The following is a 19,447-nucleotide window of genomic DNA, read 5'->3' as shown; positions in this document are numbered from 1 at the left end:
AGACAATGTCTTATATCAATAAAAATATAAAATTATAGTTTAAAATTTATATAAAATATAAAATTTAATAGTATTGAATAGAGAGAATAGAAATATTAAAATATTAAAATTAATACTATAAATTATTTTTATGCATTGAGGTTTTTATTAAAGATAAATCATATATTCAAATATATAATGTCAATTAATTATAAAGTATTAAAATACTTAATATAATAATTTATTTTAAATTTAATTTATGTATATTTTCATAGTTTTAATATGAAACAATTAAAATTATTATAATTTTTAGTTCAAGATTTTTTTAAAAAACTATTATATATGTATATATAGATACGCTTCTAACACGTACCCTCTTTCCATACATATCCGCTTCCTAATTTTTTTAAAAATCTCGTTTCTGCGCTTTCATACACTTCCGCTTCCATATAACATACATTACTATTTTGTTAAAACTATGGATTGATGACGTTTAAGCTGTGTAAACGTTACTCTCTTTATAACATTGTTATTGTTCTTAATATAATATAACAATATATAGAAGAACATTAGTGTCATGGACTCATGGTTTTGGATAGTAGAACATTAGTGTTGTGAACACAAATTCTACTCAAAATGGAATTCGCAAGAGCGCAGTCACTTTTCTTATCTGTTACTATTCAAATATGTATTCAGAAATCTGAAGATCTGCTAGAAATGTTTCAAATAAAAGCAAATACAAATCATAGAAAAATCCTAGTCTCAAAGACAACCCTTTTTAAGGCTGGCGAATTAGAAGGTCGATATCAGTACCAATTTCAATAATCTTAGCTTCCTTAGATGCCTTTGCTGATTTTGCTATGCTCTCCACCTCAAAATCAATCGCTATCTTCTTCACCAGGCCTTCAAGCATCTGTCATTCCAGAAACCACATACACTGGTTAAAAAATTATGTAACCAACAAGCATAGAACTCTAATGCTCTGAGAACTAACCAGCGAGCCAATTGCTACCAAACTCCGAAACTTGGAATCAACATCTGCAGCTTCCTCTTCAGCAATCTGTTTAAAGTTCCATGTGAGATATCAGCGCAAAGATAATAATACATTATTTGGTTCTATGAGAAACTTTTTGGTACATTGGTTCTCTCAGATTTTACTACAACAGATGAGATTCAGTTCATTGATGAGATATGGATGGGATAACAAGTTTAGACCTACCTGCAATGCTGCTGAAAGGACTTGAGCTTGGCCTTCTTCATCTTTCTTCTCTATTAATAGCACTGCATAACTGCGAAAACAGCATAAATCATGGTGTTGATCTTATGTGTCAAACCGTGAGTATTATTGATCATAGCGCAAAAGTATCTTACTTGAGAAGCAACGTCGAATACGCCAACTGCAGATTCTTATTTGGGGATGAATAACAGTTTGAGAAGGCATCAAGAATCTGCACCGAACGACATCACATATTAAAAGGGATAAGTACCCGAGAAACCACTTCTTCAAATCATCATAATATACACACACAAACATGAATCTATAGGCACTAAAGTACAATGAAATTATAAACTTCATTTCTACGCATTCACAGACGCAGCTCATACACGGATACTAGACAGAGAAACCAATAGCTGCTGGTTCATGGAGATTATCACAGATTTTAATTGTGATATAAAACAATAGAAACCAAATAGTACTTACTTGACTATGATGCCTCTGTAGCCAGTGATGAAATGAAGGATTCTTGAATAGATTAACAAGGACACGAACAGTTGTTAGAAGATTTGCAGGAAGTGCTGAATCTTCTGTGACCTTCTTTATAACATCCAGAAGCAGATCTGATTGAATTTATTTTACAGATATATATAAGTTAATAAAAAACATGTGCAGATACCTTTAATATATGTTGATAAACCATAGCTTTAGGTAAGATGATTACCATTGTTGTTTTCCACATGCTTAAACAGTAGACTTGCTCCATGAGGATGCAAAACAAGCATCCTGACTAAATCAGTAGCTGCATTTTCAAAAACCATAACCATAAGAGCTATAAACCAATGATTGTCACAAAATAGAGTGGCTAGCAAAACGGTAAAAGGATTTGTGGCCTGCAAGAAGCATCAAGAAAAACACATGGAAAACCAAGAATACTATTCATTTAAACCAAAACATATCTCATTTAAGTTTGCTGTTTAAGTATATCAGAGAATCAACTGACTTTTAGCTATATGGCTCCAACTGAAAGCTAAATACGTACTAAACAGTTATCTTTGAATAATTGACTGAGAAGAGAATACTTACCGGGAAACATCATCGCAGCTGGCCATGCTTGTATCACATTCAAAAGCAAAGCTATGTCCATGTCAGTAAAATTGGTAGCATGGTAATGTGATGTGTCCTTGAGTATCTTAACGATTGCGCCCACTCTGGCTACTTCGGATTCTGTCATGGACTTGTCAGTATTTACCTTCAAAAGAGGGGAATTTTTTTTCAAAACACAAAAATTACCAACACTAGTATAAGTCAAATAATCACTGATCGTTCTTGGTGCAGCTGTGGTCGTGTGCCAGAAATTAGTAGAATAGTAGAGAGATCTTACTGGGTCTGATCGTAGAGTATTGTTAAACTCTGTCATCTTTTTCAGGATCCCTTCATATTGAGCAACATCAAAAACTAGCACGCCTCTCTGGGTAAACAATGGAAGAAACAAGGATCAGTAGCTAGAAACACCAAAGAGGAATAAAGAAAGAAGAAACCTAGCGTACTTTAGGAATGTGCTTGTATAAAGGTTTTGCCGGTGTTGCTGCAGCAGAAAAGGGTCAAAGTGCATGAGTCGAAAGGACGAATATTATAAAAGCCTGAGATCATTTAAGCATTATGTGAAAAATTAATCAGAGTCTCAGACAGTGTATTCATACCAGCTATATGAGATGCTTGCTCAGGCACATAAGCATTTGCTGTTACACAAAGAAGGCAGATCACAAAAATTACAATAAACCTGAAAACAAAATCTCAGACCATTTCAAAAAAAAAGATTAGTTATTTTACCGCCAGTGAAGGGATCACGGAAAGACGGATTAAAAGTGAAGTCTTTCTGCCCAGAGTTCTGTAATATAAAATCAACAATCTGCTGCCGATATGCGACGGGAAGATTCTCTTTTAGAAGCCACTTGTCAGCTGCATCATAAGGATTTTCTGCCAAACAAGAAACCATTTGGGTATATAAATAAATTGAGGCACTTGCTTGTAGTTGCAGTTGGAATTAAGACAAGGTAAGCAACACAGTTCAGGTACCTGATCGATTGTAAGGAAGCTTCCGGATAGGTTCCCCATCACCAATGTCAACATCGAAAACTAGAAGCAAAAGAAAAAGCCGGCTAAAAATGTTGTTCACTTTGATATCAAATGATTCTGAAGTTTACATATACGTTTAAAATCTAACCAAAATCATACTGAGCTCCATCGAGGATAGGACGGTCACCCACACCATCTGGACCATCAACAACCTCACCAATCTGAAAAAATAGTTAATAACAAAGCAGCAAGTCAAGAGCAAAAATGGCATGCAGTCAACAAAAAAAGATCAAGAAAAAAGCTATAAACGGTCACAACGTTGACTTACTTTGTCCCATCTCTGTTCGCTCATATTCCATGCGTAAGCAACACCATTGTCTCCTTCCCTTACGACTTTTGTCTGACCATCACTGGTACCTGATAGAATACATCAAACAGTGGAAGATGTTACAAGAATGATCATAGCCAGACACTTACAGCTTTCTACCGGATGATTAAGAGTTTAGAATACAAAATCTGGGTAATAAGTGGTACCTGGTAACGTCAGAGCATCAATCCCCGGAAGCTCGTCAAGTTTCATTCCCCCAACTTTTTTCCTGAGATTAAGAACATACAAGACACAAAATCATTACACTGTCAGGAAAAAAACATTCTATGGACACATAATTTTAATGATCGGATTACCTGCTCAATTTATACTGAGAAATTAGGGAATCAAAGGCATCAATCTCCATTTGATCAGCAATCATGCCATCACGTACTGTCCAGACGCGAGCCACACCATCTGAACATGCAGTCACAATGTCTCCGCTCTCCAAGAACTTGGCATCCCAGACACAGCCGGGGTGTTCCAAACTCTGAACGCAGACTCCATCTGTACCAAACAAAAGCAACAAGAAAGAACATATCAATCTATATTAAACATGAATCCAGATAAAAAGAAATGACGACAAAAGAAATAAGATCATTACCTTTCCATATTTTGGCATGGCGATCTTCACTCCCACTAACGATAAGGCCAGATGCATGTGCGTCAACTGAGTAAACAATGGAGGTGTGCCCAACCATCTCCAAAAGAACTTCGCCACTTAGAGCCCACAACCTGATGGAACTGTTTTGAAAAACAAGATATTCTGGTTACGAACAGATGGATGAGGTCATCGAGAAGCATGATTAACTGAAAAAATGGCACGAAATAAGGCAAGAGGTTGTTGGAAGCAAAGAACTTACCCATCATGTGATGCTGAAAGAAATCCTAAATCAGGCATCACGGCTAACCCTCTAACCGTATCTGCAAAACCCAAAAGTACTTATGTCAGACATTAGTTTCTCCAGTGAAAATAAAATCCCTTAAAACAGGTTAGTGTGATTAGAACAAACATATCATAGTGTCTTGGCAATTCACAAGACGAGATATCTTACTGCATCTTCTCTTAGTGGAAAAGAAATTAGAGAGAAACGAAGGCACAGCTAAATTCACCTGCATGCCCGGTAAAAGTTCGTAGACTTGTTTTTCCCTTCCATAGTTTGAGTGTTGTGTCGCTTGAACCGGAAATCAGCTCACCAGACGGGAGCTTTAGGACTGCCTGGACGGGCGACTGGTGCGCCTCCCACGATTCAACAAGCTGGCCATTTCTCCATCTTCTCAGAGTTCTTCAGAGCAAGAAAGAAGGAAAAAAATCAAATGAGAACTTGTATTACACTACACAAACAGTACAGAAATATTTGATGAATCTCTATACCCATGTATTACTAAAACTAGCAAGTTCAACAAGACAATAACAAACGCAGTTAACACTCATAAACACCCTTAGAACTACTGTCAAGGCCAAAATAATATCAACAGCAAAGGAAAACCAAAGGCTAACATACATTCACTGGATTTCAAGCAAGAAACGTAAATGAGAGGACTTACTGGTCAACTGAAGATGAAACAATGTCCTCATCATCAAGAGTAACACCAGTGACTTGCATCTTATGACCCTTCAATGACTGAACAACCTCTCCATTGACCAAGTTCCAAACCAAGACGGACGTATCCATGCTCCCAGAGACGAGCCTGCCTTCAGGGTACTCCTCACTCGGCGGGATCGACGCAAGCGGCCCAACGAAGCTTGTATGGCCCAATAGAATCTTAGAAGCTGAGTACTTGCGCTTATCATCAGAACCAAGTGACCATACCCTGATGGTTCTATCCCTTGATGAGGTAGCTATGTGCTCATCAGTGCACACACAAATGCCACGGACCTGAGAATCACAATTACAGGGACTAAGATCAATCACTATACACAGCGATTCCAACAAGTCTCACGTCGGCGGCGAGAGATTAAGCTAATCAAAACAAAGCCTCACTCTAATCATCAAATCGGCACATGAAACTGAATGCAAAAATCAACATTCAAGTTGAAAACTTGATGGCGGAAGAAAGAAGTGGAATCACGGAGCTGAATTGTGCTAATACGAAGTTTCGAAATCTCGGAAACGAATCGATCACGAAGACGAGAAACATACAGTAGAGGAGGAAGAGGATTAGTGGGAGAGAGAGAGAGAGATCTTACATCGTCGTCGTGGCCACGAAGCTCGCATCTGAGCTTGTACTCGTTGAAATCGATATCCATCATGAGTCCGAGAAGGAGCAGCAGATAGATAGATAGATAGAGAGAGAGAGAGACTAAACGACTCAAAAGTGACTTGCGGGAGGAGGAAGGAGATGGATCTTATTAATCTCTTAAAATATTTGTTCCCCTTAAACCGAATTAAACCGAACCGGAATTTCTGATTTCGGTTTCATATCCGATTTAGCTTTTTTAGTCTATACTTACCCCTTTTTTTCTCCTATATTTACTAATTAGTCGGAAAGTAATCTATATTGACCCAGTTGGAAATTTTGTATTCTCAATACCCCACTTCTTTTCTAACTACCCTACCATATTTCCCTTCTCTTTATTACCCTCAGCTATTATATTATTATCTATTTCTTGCTGACCCCATACCTTACTTTCTAATTTTAAAATACTTTCTAATTTTAAAAATAGAAAGCAGACCCCTCATCCTCCCACATAAAGTCCATAATTAATGGACACCTAACAAGCGACCCCACACTCCATCTACCTCTCTCCTTCCCACAGGTGTCCATCTGTTCCCTTTTTTCAGATCCTGCTCCTTTTTTTCCAACCACCTGCGAATTCTTCTTCCCCTTCAAGCTCCATTGGCGTTTTTTGGAGGTTATTTTGACGAAAATTGGTACGATTTTTTCATGAAATTTTCATACTAATATACTACTTATGTTCTATGTGTTATGGGTAACGAAAAAAATAAAAACTTAGCTGTAAAAATCGTAAAAGTTTTCAAAGAAAAATGAAAATAAAATTTGAAGAAGGTTCTCTTCTTTTAACACGATTCTTTTAACACGAGTTTGATAGGAAAAAACATAAAAATGGTTTTAGACGATAATGTGGGTTTTGTAACATGTTATTTGTTGATTAAACATACTTAAACCGATGAAAGATTAAAGTTTTAGGTATATTGGTATGAAAATGATGTTTTTTTAGGACTATTTTGTATATTTCTACTTATTTTTCACTGTTTTAAACCAAAATAATACATTACAATATTGGTAGACGATATTGTGGGTTGTATAATACCCCCTGGGTTAGTTAAAAGGGTTAAATCAACAAAAATGAAAATTTATAGAAAATACTGGAATTACTAGTACTACTAAGCTACAATCTGTATTACTTGTATTACTTGTATTACTAAATAGAGTATGTACCAAAGATCTTGGACAACTTAGATTCTTTAAACGGTTAACTCATCATAATTTTTGTTTCAGGAAATCTATGGCCTCACCTATTACAATCATATGTTTTGATTACGGAGGAAGTTACATCAAAGATAGGGGTGAGAGAAGATGGATCTCGGGAGAAGATGAAATCCACACTCTAGTGATGAAGACAGCTGTGGAAGAGATTACGTATTCTGAATTGGTTGAAAGTATATGCAGAAAGATTAAGGCAAATGGAGATGGGATGGTGAAGATTAGTTACTTTCCAATGGTATTGTATTCGAACAAGCCATCATATATTTGGTGTGATGAAGACGTTTTGGGTTATCTCATGCAAGTAAATCATGATAAATGTAGAAGTGTTTTACATGTGGAGATCAGCAGCGACATGGATGATACATATGGTGGTATGTCACTTTTAGGAGATGATGATGAGACTGATGATAGCTATGTTGGTCTTTCTGATGAAGATGATGATGAAACTGATGATAGCTATGTTGGTCTTTCTGATGGGACCGAGGAAGATGACACTGAGCAAGATGGAACTGATCAGGATCATGAGATGGATGGTGTGGTCGCGCTTTACACACCCGAACAACATGAAGACATTGAGATGCATGAGAATTTAGAGCATGGGTATGAAGGAACAGAAGTAAGAGTGGAAGAAGAAGCTGGAGGAGCGGAAGTTGAAGCTGCAAGAGCCGGAGTTGCAGCTGCAAGAGGAGGAGTTGAAGCCACGGCTGCAGTAGAAGAAGAATGGGATGATGGTCTCGATTTGGTTAAGGGTCAAGAATTCAGAACTAAGGTAGCCATGCAAGTTCTAGTTCAGAGGGGTGCACATAAGAATGGTTTTGAGTATGAAACATTGAAGTCCGATACTGTGAGATTTGTGGCAAAATGTCGAGGAGCCAAAGAAGGTTGCAGGTGGTATTTGTGTGTAGTAAAGCTTAAGAATTCAGATCTTTGGACGGTTAGAACTTACAACAAGTCTCATACATGCTCAGTAGTAACTACAAGTACCCTTAGAAACAGAAGGAGAGGCACACCACATGTTGTCGCATCTGTTTTGAGTGAAGAATATCCCGGTAGATATGACACACCAACACCAGCTGATCTGATCAGTATGGTTACCCACAAGGTTGGTGTTGATGTGTCGTATGCCACAGCATGGAGAGGAAAAAGGATGGCTGCTAATGAAGTCCGAGGTACTCCGGAAGAGAGTTTTTCTATGATACACTCCTACATGTACATGCTTAAGTTGAAGAATCCTGACTCAGTAAGTTATGTTGAAGTGGATGCGGCAAAAAGATTTAAGTATCTATTTTTCGCATTTGGAGCTTCCATAGAAGGATTCGCAGGATGAGGAAAGTTATCATTGTGGATGGAACACATCTTAAGCATGTTTATGGTGGAGTTCTGCTTGTTGCGACGGCTCAAGATCCGGATCGTCACCACTACCCTATCGCATTTGGTGTAGTTGATGGTGAGAAAGACGAAAGCTGGATGTGGTTTATGAATAAGTTGAGGTCAGTGATAGCAGATGAAGGCGAATTGGTGTTTCTTTCGGATAGAAATGCGAGCTTGATCAAGTCAATACGTGAGGTGTTCCCAATGGCTGCACATGGGTATTGTATCTGGCATTTGTCTCAAAATGTCAAAGGACATGTTTTCAACAATAGAGACGCTTGCGCAAGCAAGTTTACAGAGTGTGCACATGCTTATACAGTGGCTGAGTTCGATGATCTCTACGATGCCTTTTCCAGAAGGTATCCTTCTGCTGCGGCGTATCTGGAGAAAAGTGTTGAAGTGAGAAAATGGGCAAGATGTTACTTTGAAGGAGACAGATACAATGTTAACACAACTAATGCAGCAGAATCCATTAATGGTGTTCTTCGGGAAGCGAGGAAATTCTTCATGCTACCGATGATTGATGTTATCATCAAGAAAATGACTGAATGGTTTAACAAACATAGGAAGAAGGCAGCTGAAATACCAGTCACAAAGAAGCTTGTGCCAACAGTGGAAAAGGAGTTGTCAAAAAGATGTTTGGAAGCGAGGTGTTTAGATGTTGTTGAGATAAACAGCTTCCACCTTGAGTACAATGTCAATGGTAGTGACGGAAAGATTTATACGGTTGATTTGGCAAGAAAAATGTGCACCTGCAGGTGTTTTGATCTAGACAAAATCCCATGTGTTCATGCTGCTGCTGCTGCCAAGTTCTTGAGCGTAGGAAGAGATCTTCATCTACAAGAGTTTTGTTCAAAATACTATTTGGTGGAGTTGTGGGCATTGGCATACTGTAAGACGATTTATCCAGTTCCTCATATGTCTGAATGGGTCATACCTGATGAGATTCGAGCACTTAAAGTTCTTCCCCCGGTATACGAAAAAAAGAAAGGATCCACTCAAAAGCAAAGGTTTCCATCAGCCGGAGAATCTCGTGGACGAAGAAGAGGACGCGGAAGGGGAAGAGGCAGGGGCAGGGGAAGGAGAGGCGGACGTTTGCATGAGTATTTTGAATGTGGAAGTACTTTTTCCCCCACTGAGTAACATGAAACTCTTGTACTAGGTAACACTGCACTACTCGGTATTACTGTGAACTACTATGTGTAATATGGACTACTCGGTACTACTGAGAACTACTATGTGTAATATGGACTACTAGGTACTACTTTGGACTACCTTGAACTACTTTGAACTACTTTGAATTACTATGTAGTATGCATGTTTCAAAGAACTTTTGTTTTCGTCTTATTATTTATTTTTAGAAAAAAATATCTCATATATTACGAGATTATATGGTCATATTTGTGTTTATTTGCCAAATTAGACATAGAATACTCTTAAATTCTGAAATTAGTTGAAAACTCTCATTTCTATAGAAAACATCCTTCTACTTCTATACTAATGTCTTGATGTGAAGGCCATAATTGGATGAAATTCAGAAAATACGCATTTTATTTAAAAAAATTATGCCAATGTGTTATATATAATCTAAAATTGTCTAAATACATTTGTATTACTAATAAATTTAATTTCTTCAGGTTGTATTACTAAAAAATGTTCTGATTTACAAAAATATTACTATGAAGAATGAAATATTACTACTTCCTTGAGTACTACTAAGAGTATTCAAACATGTTTTGTTTAATATTATATTTTACACGTTTTAGACATGTGCTATTTTTTTTTCTTATATTTTACATGTTTTAAACGTTTTATACATGTGCCATTTTTTTTTCTTATATTTTTTTTTCTTATTGTTGACAAATTTTGTTTGTCTTAGTAATACATAATAAACCTAGTAGTACAAATGTGTTTTCTTAAGACTTAGATCGTTTTGTCCTCAATTGGGCCAAACCTGCTGCAAGACAATCACACAACACAGAGCATCCTACATAAGAGATATCATTCAAGTTTTACAGACCAGCAAGCAACAAAACATAACTTCTTACATAAGTTCACAACAAATCCGAGATAAATACTTAACACCCAAAATATTTTAAGCTTCTTGTCTTCTACGCCTTTGTTCTAGGCTTCTTCTTGCGCCCTTCAATCTCATCAGTGTTAGCTTCAGTGAAAGGAGTGGAAACCCACTGTGAACGTGAACGTATCCTTTTTGTCTGTTCTGGCGTTGTGAACTTCTTTGGTTCAGTATCCTTTCTCGGTCTACCCCTCGGCTTAGGAGCCTGCTTAGTAGCGTGCTTCCTCAATGCCATTTGTTTTGGCCTATGCTTGACCCCAGTTCCAGAAGGTTTGGCTGCTCCCTTGTCAGCTTCCTTCGTTTCACAAGTACTGCCTTCGTAGACAACCATTTTTCCAGCCTCTTCCTCAGGTTCTTCCACCTCTTCCTCCACCATTTTTCCAGCCTCTTCCTCAGGTTCTACCACTTCTTCCTCCACCATTTTTTCACCCTCTTCCTCAGGTTCTTCCACCTCTTCCTCCACCATTTTTTCACCATCTTCCTCAGCTTCTTTCACCTCTTCCTCCACCATTTTTTCACCCTCTTCCTCAGGTTCTTTCACCTCTTCCTCCACCATTTTTTCAGCCTTTCCGAACAACTTCTCTGGTGTTGTTAGGATTTGTCTCCTCGCGGCTGCTGCCTTAGTCCTACCACGTGGTGGTGTAGGAGTTTTCTCGGTTTCAACTTCAACCCGAGCCTCTGTTTCAACCTCTTCTTCAATCTCATTGGCTTCATTCATCTCAACCTCATCTTGAACCTCATCAGGTTCCTTCGGAGCCTCTTCTTCACTCTCTTCCTCATCCTCTTTTTCTTTGTCTTCTTCAGCTTCTGCTTCTGCTTCAGGTTCAGGTTCTGTCTCTTCCTCAGAACCTCTATCGTCTTTCTGAGCGTCTTCTTCACTCTCTTTCTCTTCTACCACCTCTGTATTTTCAACCATATCTGCATCTTCAGGTTCTTTGGTTGTTGCATCCGCTCCATTGCTGTCATTCCGCTGTCCACCCCAGTCATAATCCATGCCTTGATGATAGTCGAAACCGTCATTGTTCTCCTTATCCTCCTCCTTCTCTTTCATTTCCTTCATTTCTTTCTCCGCCTTCTTGGCCTTCTTTTTTAAATAATATTGGCAATCTTCAATCTTCTCAAGCTTCTTCTCCATTGCCTTCATCCTTTTACACCTCTTTTTTAAAACAACTTGGCAACGTTCAATCTTCCCAAGCCTCTTGTTCATTTTTTCCACCTTCCCATTCACTTCACTCAAACTTATCATCAACCTCTCTTCAAACCCTTTCAAAACGTCCTCCAAACTTGTATTAGAGGAGGATGCTTCTTCATGCACTTTCCTTTTGTCTTTCTTCTGAGGAAACTCCCTTGCAGCCACATCTAACTCATAGAGTTCTTGCCAAAAGATAGGCTTCTCCTTAACAGTCAACCACGTGCTCCACAAATTACTCACGCCTTCTTCATTTTCATAGTCTGGCTCCCCATCCATTAAGCGTGCCATGAGAGGTTCCTCATCAACAGTAGGAACAAGAACACTTTCAATAACCTGAAAATTTATACCAAACAAAATATCAAACACATTGTATTCCACTCACTTAATAAAAACAAAACAACACGTAACACATACCTTAATTTCTCCTAGTGTGTCGTACAAATCCTCAAGAGGATAACCCTTCATGCTGTTACTTTGGAACCACTTTTTACACATCCTCGGACACTTACTCATACAGCCTTCTACACCTTCTCTAAATCGTGCTTTCAGAGCTGGAATACACTCAAATGCCAGGATCTGATTGTCAAAAGAAAAAAAAATCATAAGAAAAAAAATACACTCGAAAAAAAAAAATCATAAGGATAAATCAAATTTACCTCCAAAGGAATTATGAACCCGGGAAAGTTGACATTATTCTTAGGTTTCCCTTTCAGATGCTTCATCACGTGAGTGATGGACCGGAGAGCATCTTCAAACGTCAACCGACCCCAAGGAAAGGTTTTACAAACCTCCACATCGTTGACGATTCTTAATACGAAAGGGTCGAACGGGGCATTATACCTTCCCCTCGCTCTGATAATCATGCCTAAGAAGTAAAGCACTGCCATTTTGAGTCGATCCCCACACGCACTCATACTCAACAACTTCTCTCTCACAGATAGCATAGTGATCTCCTTATGTGATTTGAAATGTCTGTCTACAAACGCAAAGCTTCCAATCTTCTTATACTTAGTCGGGTAGTCATGGCAGTCCAATCCCGAGATGAGAGCATGCTCTCTCATTGAATACCGAATGGGCACTCCATTAACAGCAAACCAAGATGTGTCCTCTGGCTCATGTAAAGGAACAGTGCGCAGTAGAAGCATCCACATACCCTGCAGCTTCAAGTTTGGTTCATCGGGCATGTGAAAAAAATGGCAAAACTGAGGGTGGTTTTCAAACCACTCGAGCTCAGGCTTAAACCTAGCCTTCTTCAAAAACTTCACCGTCTCGGTCACATAACACTTGCTCTGTATCTTACACGTCTGGGTGAACTCGGTGTTCTTGAAACATAGCTCATCAGGCGGCAGTGGTTGGCACTCCTGTAAACCAAATAAAAATTATATTAGCATTTTTTTCTTACTAGTCTGTTTATTAGCATTTGGGAATAATTTACCTGAGATGATGCAGATTGATTATCGGTTCCCTGATTATCAGACTCAATTCCGTGTGCTGACAGATCATCACTTTCATTCTCTGTTGAAAGTTCTTCTACATGCTGCTCTTCTACAGGAGCACTGTTTCTTTTTGTGGACTTTTTCTGCTGAGATTTTTTTCTCCCTCGACCTCGGCCTGCCATTATCTATAGCCTCTCAATATCTTGATCCCCTGAATATATACATACACAATAAACGTTCAATAACCACCAACGCTAACAAACCCATTCAATGAAATATCTACAAAATAAATCATTGATTCTTATAGCTGTCTGATCTCAAAACCCTAAATCATTCATTCAATAATAAAACTCCAACCAATCGATTCAATCACTACATCACAATTAATCAATCACTCAACTCGGTTTCACATATCAAACAGTCTAGGACATTCTATCACCAAAACAGTTAGTCTTCAATAATCACTAGACTTATCTCAAGTCTGAAACCAAACTTTCAATCTCTATAACCTCAAAACCAAACGTGTCCAAGTTTCAGTCTCTGTAATCCTCATTCTGAAAAAAATCTGAACCTAACCGATTTTCAACCACAATACTTTCAAACGGACTTTCAAACCAACAACAAAATCAATCAAAAATTGGAGAGAGAACATACCTTTTACACGGAAGAGACGAGAACGAAAACAGGAGATGGGAGATGAAGTCTAGGGTTCCGTCGATTGCGCCGCCGACAGAAGGAGCGGGAGAATAGAATACGCCGCAGGAACAGTTGATTCGATCAATTTTTTCAATTGATTTCGTCAAATCTAGGGTTACAGACTGATTTTGGGGAAATGATGAAATCAGAGTAACAAGGAAAGGCACAAGGGACTAAGGGAAGATCAGCGAAGAAGCAGTGAAGGAAGCAGTCAATGCGGTGAGCTTCATCGTTTTCGTCGGTTCTAGGATTTTTTTTTCAATTTTCAGGTTTAGAAGGTTTAGAAGAGAGTGAGAGACGACAAAGGAAGAGAAAAGGGAAAGGAACGCGCGGATCTGGTTAAGGATCCGGCTAATAGTGGGTCGAGTCAAATAGTTTAGGTTGGATCCTGTAAATACTTGGTTTCATTAAGGGCAATTTCGATTTTCACCACGTTTCTAATTAAAATATATTAAAAATTATATTGTTTTTAATTGGTGGGATAAAATAGAATGAAGATATGAGTTACTGGGGCAATCCAGAGTAAAGTCCTTATTAGTCACTAAATATGGAAGTTATCATATGAACTAGGGCTGGGCAAATAAACCGAACCCGATCCAATAAAAATGAATCCGAACCGATCCGAACCCGACATAAATACCGAATAGATCTTGTTTTATGGTATTTCGGATAACGGGTATTATCCGAACCGAACCCGGAATTAAATGGATATCCGATATAACCCGAAACATTCAAAATATCAAAAAAAAACTTGTACCAAACATGATCTCAATTCCTGATATGTAGCCAAAGTACACTAAGATATTATTAAACATCTACAATAACTATCTACTACATGAAGATTGATGGTTGAAAGAAGCGGTTGAGACTTGAAATTTTTAGATTTTAGTTTTATTTTCATTGAATAATTTTTTTCATTTCATGAGAACTTAATTTTTCGTTTTATAATTTCATTTATTTGTTTTCTTTCTATCAATAACAATGTTTACCTTTCGTTTGACTTTGAATGATCATGTTTGATGTTTTTTTCTTATTTTTGAATCGATTTTACTTATGTTTTGGTTACAAAATAGGTACAAATCCAAGTACTTTAAACCCGAAGAACCGATTTTACTTATGTATTGGTTACAAAATGGGTATAAATCAAGTACTTTAAAACCGAATAACCGGTTGGAACCCAAAACCCGGAAGTACATCGGGTTGTACCGGTTCTTTGAAGATTTACTAACCCCGATCCGATCCCGATAGAACCCGAACCGGCCCCGAACTGAACTTTTATATAATCCGAATGGGGCTGATTTTGATAAACCCAAAAAACCGAGGCCCGAGTCGACAAAACCGAAACCCAATTGGGACCCCGAATGCCCATGCCTAATATGAACCCATTTAGGATTTCTCAGCTTCTTCAAGTTTTTTTTCTATTAAATTCTAGACATTTTTTACATTTTTTTGTTGCTTATTATATATTGTGTTATCTCAAGTTCTTTAGATCTTTCATGTAATTGCAGGTGAAGTATATTGTTGTGCAAAGAAATTTTTTGATGATGTTGTAACCATATGATCTCGGATGGTGATTATGGTAACATCGAGAACATAGCAAAGGAAGGTATATAGATTATCTGAAGGTGTCACAACAGATGGAAAAGAAAGTTACAAAGAGTGAAGAAAACATACCAAACTCTATTACTTGTCTCTGATGAGAGTGGTAAGAGGTATAACATGTATGATGGGTTGGTTTCAACAGCTTTTATGATGTTGATATTCAGGGGGTTCCTATCAGGTGTAGTGTTGAGGCTTTTCAGCATATACACCATAGCCGTTAATGTGTTTCCTTCTTCTTTGGCTCCTGGATCGCCTTGTAGCATGTCCTCTTTGAGAAGATCAATAGAACCAATGCGAAAGGAGAAACAAATTTGCAGCTGAACATGTTGCTCCCCCAGGACAAAAGGTTTCGTTTCCTGCTTGCAAGAACTGAGTTGCTCACTTGATGCAGTTTCTTTAAAGCTTTTGTTGGTTTGCATCACTGATTTAAGCAAACTCTTTCACAACTATTTTTGCTTGGAGTGTATGATGGTTACAAAAGCCGTTGTCCGTATTTCTTAGACAATGTTCATGGTATTGAACCATCAGAAGTTCACTTCCACATCCAGTCATATCGACCAAACCCAGATATCAAATCAAGAAAAGGAAATTGATGCTTGGTTAATGAACACATAGCTCAAAGACCAGCTGCTCAGTGACTTCTACTCCTGCTTGGCAGTGATTGTCTGCATGACCATTTGTACGCATCTCACCTTCTTCTCCTCCATGATCTAGTTCAAGATCTATGTGATTTTCGCATGTGCTTACTTGACCTCTGCTAGTCTTCGTTCTGTTCCACTCGTGGAGACTGTTAAAAAAAGCTTTCAGATTAGTAACACATATTTGACTTCTACATAACTCACCGAGCCACTACAGTTTTGCCAAATTTGCTAATGCGTCCAAGATATATCAAAATTAAAGAAGTTGCATACTGTATTTTACTTGGTTGCACAGGAAATAAATTAAATTTTAACTGCCAATCAAGTTTGAGGGCCCTAAAGAACTCCCGTGACAAAATAGCACAATGGAAGAAAAGTAATGCCAATGTCTCACGGGTGTTGTTACTTTATATTATACTAAAGTATCATAAGACAACAAAATAATATAGATTATTAGACTATAGACCATCTTCGATATTTTTCTGCACATGCTTTTCAATGAATATGCATACTCAATAATATGCACAGGAGACTAGTTTTGAGGTTAATCACAAGATTATTGTCTTATATGATGCTAGGGACCCATGTTTTCATGTTAATATCATAATTTTGTAAATCTTATCTCACCAGTAACGTATCTATTTTCTCTATATAAACCCTACGAAAGCAGGTATACCAGCCTAAGAAAACCATCAAATAGTTGCAAAACAATTGGTGAAGAACTCTTTAAAAGTACAAAAAGCCATGGAACCAAACACTAAGCTTGTCTTTATTACCTTGGTTCTTGCCTTGACACTCACGGCAGCGACTGGAGAGTTCTGCGGTAAGAGCGTTGCTGATCTGTACTCTTGCAAGCCCTATGTGCAGACCAAGAACCCATTGACCACCCGCATTGATCCCAAGGGCTCTTGCTGCAGTGCCCTAGCTAACGCTGACGTCCAGTGTCTCTGCAAGCAGAAAACCAAAACAAATCCCTTTCTTAGTGGGATCAACTTAGACCTTGCTTCTAAACTCCCGGATAAGTGTGGTTTATCTAAGGCAACTTGCTAAGACAGGTATTCTCTTGGAAGGTTTCGCTTTGTGTCTTGATTTTCTTCATGAGTCCATTGTTCTCGAATTGGTTTATGTTGTTGTTGTTGTTATTCTGTTTTGGCTTATTGTTGTTTCAGTTGTTGTTGTCTTAACCATGCATTGTATTGGTGTTGCTTGATTTCTTCAAAACAATAAAAAAAAAAAAAACTATTAGAGAATGACTGCAGAAAGGAAACATACAGTGAACAGTTCACTTCAACTCTAAAACATGTTACAGGCACGATGAGAGAATGAATAAAAACCAGAGATTCCATAGAAGCCGTGACCAAGAATCTCCTTCACTGGTTCCATTGAAGCTTGTAAAGAACATGCACCAAGGATGCTAACCATGACCAAAGAATCAGGAATTTTGGTCTCCTTGGCTATAAACTCACGTGCAAGTTCAATAAAACACTAAAGCCTATTGAAATATCAATTAATCTTACAAATCCATCAGTAACTGTGCTTTAAAAAAACGTTTGTGTATATTCTCATATTACTTGTTCAAGTGAAACATATTCTGGTAAGCAGTCTACAATAGTCCTGAAACCTATCGGTAACAGTTTGTAGACAATATGGATCATCAAATTATAAATGATATGTAGCCACTTAGATTACAGTTGTTCACAATGATGAGCATCGAGCAAACATGCATACACATGATTACCTGATTGGGGTCATGTCGAATCTCGCCAGAAAAGGTATATATAATAACCTTAAACGTGTTTTTCTACACATATATTAAACAAAACCACAACTAACTTTAACCAGTCCACGAATCTAGCCATATCTAGTTTAGTAACTTTCCACGTACATCACATTGCAAATGCCTGCTTATGTAATGATAATGTTGATTTGGACAAAAGGAACTTCGCGTATATAACTTTTAAAGAAAAATAGTTTCTCGTTGCATTTATCTTCATTATTTATAATTTATATGTAAAATCAGTATCGATTTTCTTTTAAACAAGAGAAGTGTTTAGGCTGAAGCTCGACTAGTCATGCAAATATGGTTATTTTATGTAGGAGTTAGAGATCTACGTCAACTAACCATCACTAGAAGAAATGTGGTTAGTAATAGCGGACGAAAAGCGCTATCATTTTGGTTTAATAGCGTTTCCTTGGACGCTCAGACATCACCCGTTATAAAAAGTCTAACCCTTTTAATAGCGATTTTCCTTTGTGCTATTACTAAGTGTATAACAATAGCGCTTTTGTGTTCACAATTGTTAGTATTTATAATAACGTTTAATAAATGTTATTAGAACCAAATAATTTGATTTTTTCTAGTAGCAAAGATAGCAAATGTTTCGTGTTATTAATTAGTTTTATAATTATCCCAAAATTAATTAATAATAATTATTGAATTGATTTTTAAATAATTAATTTGAAAATATGAAATAAAAACAATATAAATTATTAAAATTCCAAAAATCAATATAATTATTCAAATCCCATAACACAACATTATCACATTCATACAAACCATCACACAAGCATACAACATATCATCAATCTACCACTAATAAACCTTCACAATCATCCCTAACATATACACTATCATCATCCATATCATCACCCATATCATCAACTTCTTGGACAGGTAAAGGAGCACCACCTAAATCCTCTTTTGTTTCCAACTCATGATAACCAGATTTCGATCTCTACCTGTCGACAAAAAAAAAAAACTAAGCCTCTGCCTACAACCCTAATTCCTCCGCCTCTAGCCTCCAGCCTCCAGCCTCTAGCCTCCAGAGCATCCGCCTTCCGCCTCCAGAGTGCTATCGTCGCATCACCACAGAAAAAACAGAGCACGAGTTATGTTCTGTTCTTGAATCACCAGCCCTTTGTCTTCTCGTCTCGAGCCATGCTTCTTCTGATATGGAGTCGGTGGCGAGACCACCACCACCAAGCTTCTTCAGCCTCCTCCACTTTATTTAACTAAGAACACAAACGCAAAACCAGAATCAGAACACTAGGATAGAGAGAGAGAGAGAGACAGAGAGTGCGAGAGAAGTTACCGGTAGAAGATAAAATTTTTGTCCCAAATAAATAAAACACACCCGCAGAGCTGTGGTTGCAACGACGATGAACCGGGGTGGAGACGAAGACGAGGTTTGGTGGTGACAAGGCTTAGTGGTGATGAAGATAGAGATTACAGAGACAAGATCTGTGAGATTAGGAACTGTGGTTGTAACAACGAACTGTGGTGGAGACGAAGACGAGGTTTGAATCTCGTTGTTCTTTGTTTCAGAGAGAGAGAGAGAGAA

General features: G+C 37.8%; 3 protein-coding genes and 1 long non-coding RNA gene across 5 annotated transcripts; 2 read left to right on the top strand and 2 right to left on the bottom strand.

The window, feature by feature from the left end:
- Positions 1–585: 585 nt before the first annotated feature.
- On the bottom strand, positions 586–6,039 carry LOC106378069 (phospholipase A-2-activating protein-like). Its single transcript, XM_013821119.3, has 21 exons — positions 5,833–6,039; positions 5,190–5,521; positions 4,755–4,927; positions 4,505–4,565; positions 4,246–4,385; positions 3,959–4,148; positions 3,809–3,870; positions 3,603–3,691; positions 3,423–3,495; positions 3,275–3,334; positions 3,029–3,175; positions 2,899–2,937; positions 2,746–2,783; positions 2,580–2,666; positions 2,282–2,447; positions 1,920–1,997; positions 1,682–1,818; positions 1,351–1,427; positions 1,199–1,268; positions 974–1,039; positions 586–892 (listed from the first exon to the last, which is right to left on the bottom strand). The coding sequence occupies exons 1-21, from the start codon at positions 5,893–5,895 to the stop codon at positions 758–760; spliced, it is 2,283 nt and encodes a 760-aa protein (XP_013676573.2). The 5' UTR covers positions 5,896–6,039; the 3' UTR covers positions 586–757.
- Positions 6,040–8,417: 2,378 nt separating this feature from the next.
- Positions 8,418–9,608, top strand: LOC106381230 (protein FAR1-RELATED SEQUENCE 5-like). The gene has a single exon (XM_013821117.3). The coding sequence runs from the start codon at positions 8,418–8,420 to the stop codon at positions 9,606–9,608; it is 1,191 nt and encodes a 396-aa protein (XP_013676571.2).
- A 673-nt stretch (positions 9,609–10,281) lies between these two features.
- On the bottom strand, positions 10,282–15,136 carry LOC106420211 (uncharacterized protein PF3D7_1120000-like). Of its 2 annotated transcripts, XM_048753168.1 has the most exons (3): positions 13,825–15,136; positions 12,149–13,381; positions 10,282–12,067 (listed from the first exon to the last, which is right to left on the bottom strand). In XM_048753168.1, exons 2-3 carry the CDS (start codon positions 12,335–12,337, stop codon positions 10,577–10,579), a joined length of 1,680 nt encoding a protein of 559 aa, XP_048609125.1. In that variant the 5' UTR covers positions 12,338–13,381; positions 13,825–15,136; the 3' UTR covers positions 10,282–10,576. The 2 variants fall into 2 exon arrangements, with proteins under 2 accessions (XP_048609125.1, XP_048609126.1); XM_048753169.1 differs by lacking the exon at positions 13,825–15,136 and having other exon boundaries at positions 12,149–13,818.
- Positions 15,137–15,905: 769 nt separating this feature from the next.
- On the top strand, positions 15,906–18,912 carry LOC125584532. The gene is made up of 2 exons (XR_007321443.1): positions 15,906–17,161; positions 17,416–18,912. It is a non-coding gene; the product is annotated as an uncharacterized LOC125584532 (long non-coding RNA).
- The last annotated feature ends 535 nt before the right edge of the window (positions 18,913–19,447 follow it).

Source organism: Brassica napus, chromosome C3 (assembly GCF_020379485.1).
Source record: "Brassica napus cultivar Da-Ae chromosome C3, Da-Ae, whole genome shotgun sequence".
Taxonomy (NCBI): Eukaryota; Viridiplantae; Streptophyta; class Magnoliopsida; order Brassicales; family Brassicaceae; genus Brassica; species Brassica napus.
This window is presented reverse-complemented; position numbering and strand designations above follow the sequence as displayed.

What these genes read in the sequence shown, in the direction of transcription:
- LOC106381230 (XM_013821117.3), top strand. Translation starts at nt 8,418, where the DNA reads ATGAGGAAAGTTATCATTGTGGATGGAACACATCTTAAGCATGTTTAT.
- LOC106378069 (XM_013821119.3), bottom strand. Translation starts at nt 5,895, where the DNA reads ATGATGGATATCGATTTCAACGAGTACAAGCTCAGATGCGAGCTTCGT. An exon ending in GCTTCCTTACAATCGATCAG is followed by an intron (nt 3,176 to 3,274) that starts GTACCTGAACTG and finishes CTTGTTTGGCAG; the next exon opens with AAAATCCTTATGATGCAGCT. An exon ending in GCATGTGGAAAACAACAATG is followed by an intron (nt 1,819 to 1,919) that starts GTAATCATCTTA and finishes AAATTCAATCAG; the next exon opens with ATCTGCTTCTGGATGTTATA.
- LOC106420211 (XM_048753168.1), bottom strand. Translation starts at nt 12,337, where the DNA reads ATGATTTTTTTTTCTTTTGACAATCAGATCCTGGCATTTGAGTGTATT. An exon ending in ACACACTAGGAGAAATTAAG is followed by an intron (nt 12,068 to 12,148) that starts GTATGTGTTACG and finishes ATAAATTTTCAG; the next exon opens with GTTATTGAAAGTGTTCTTGT.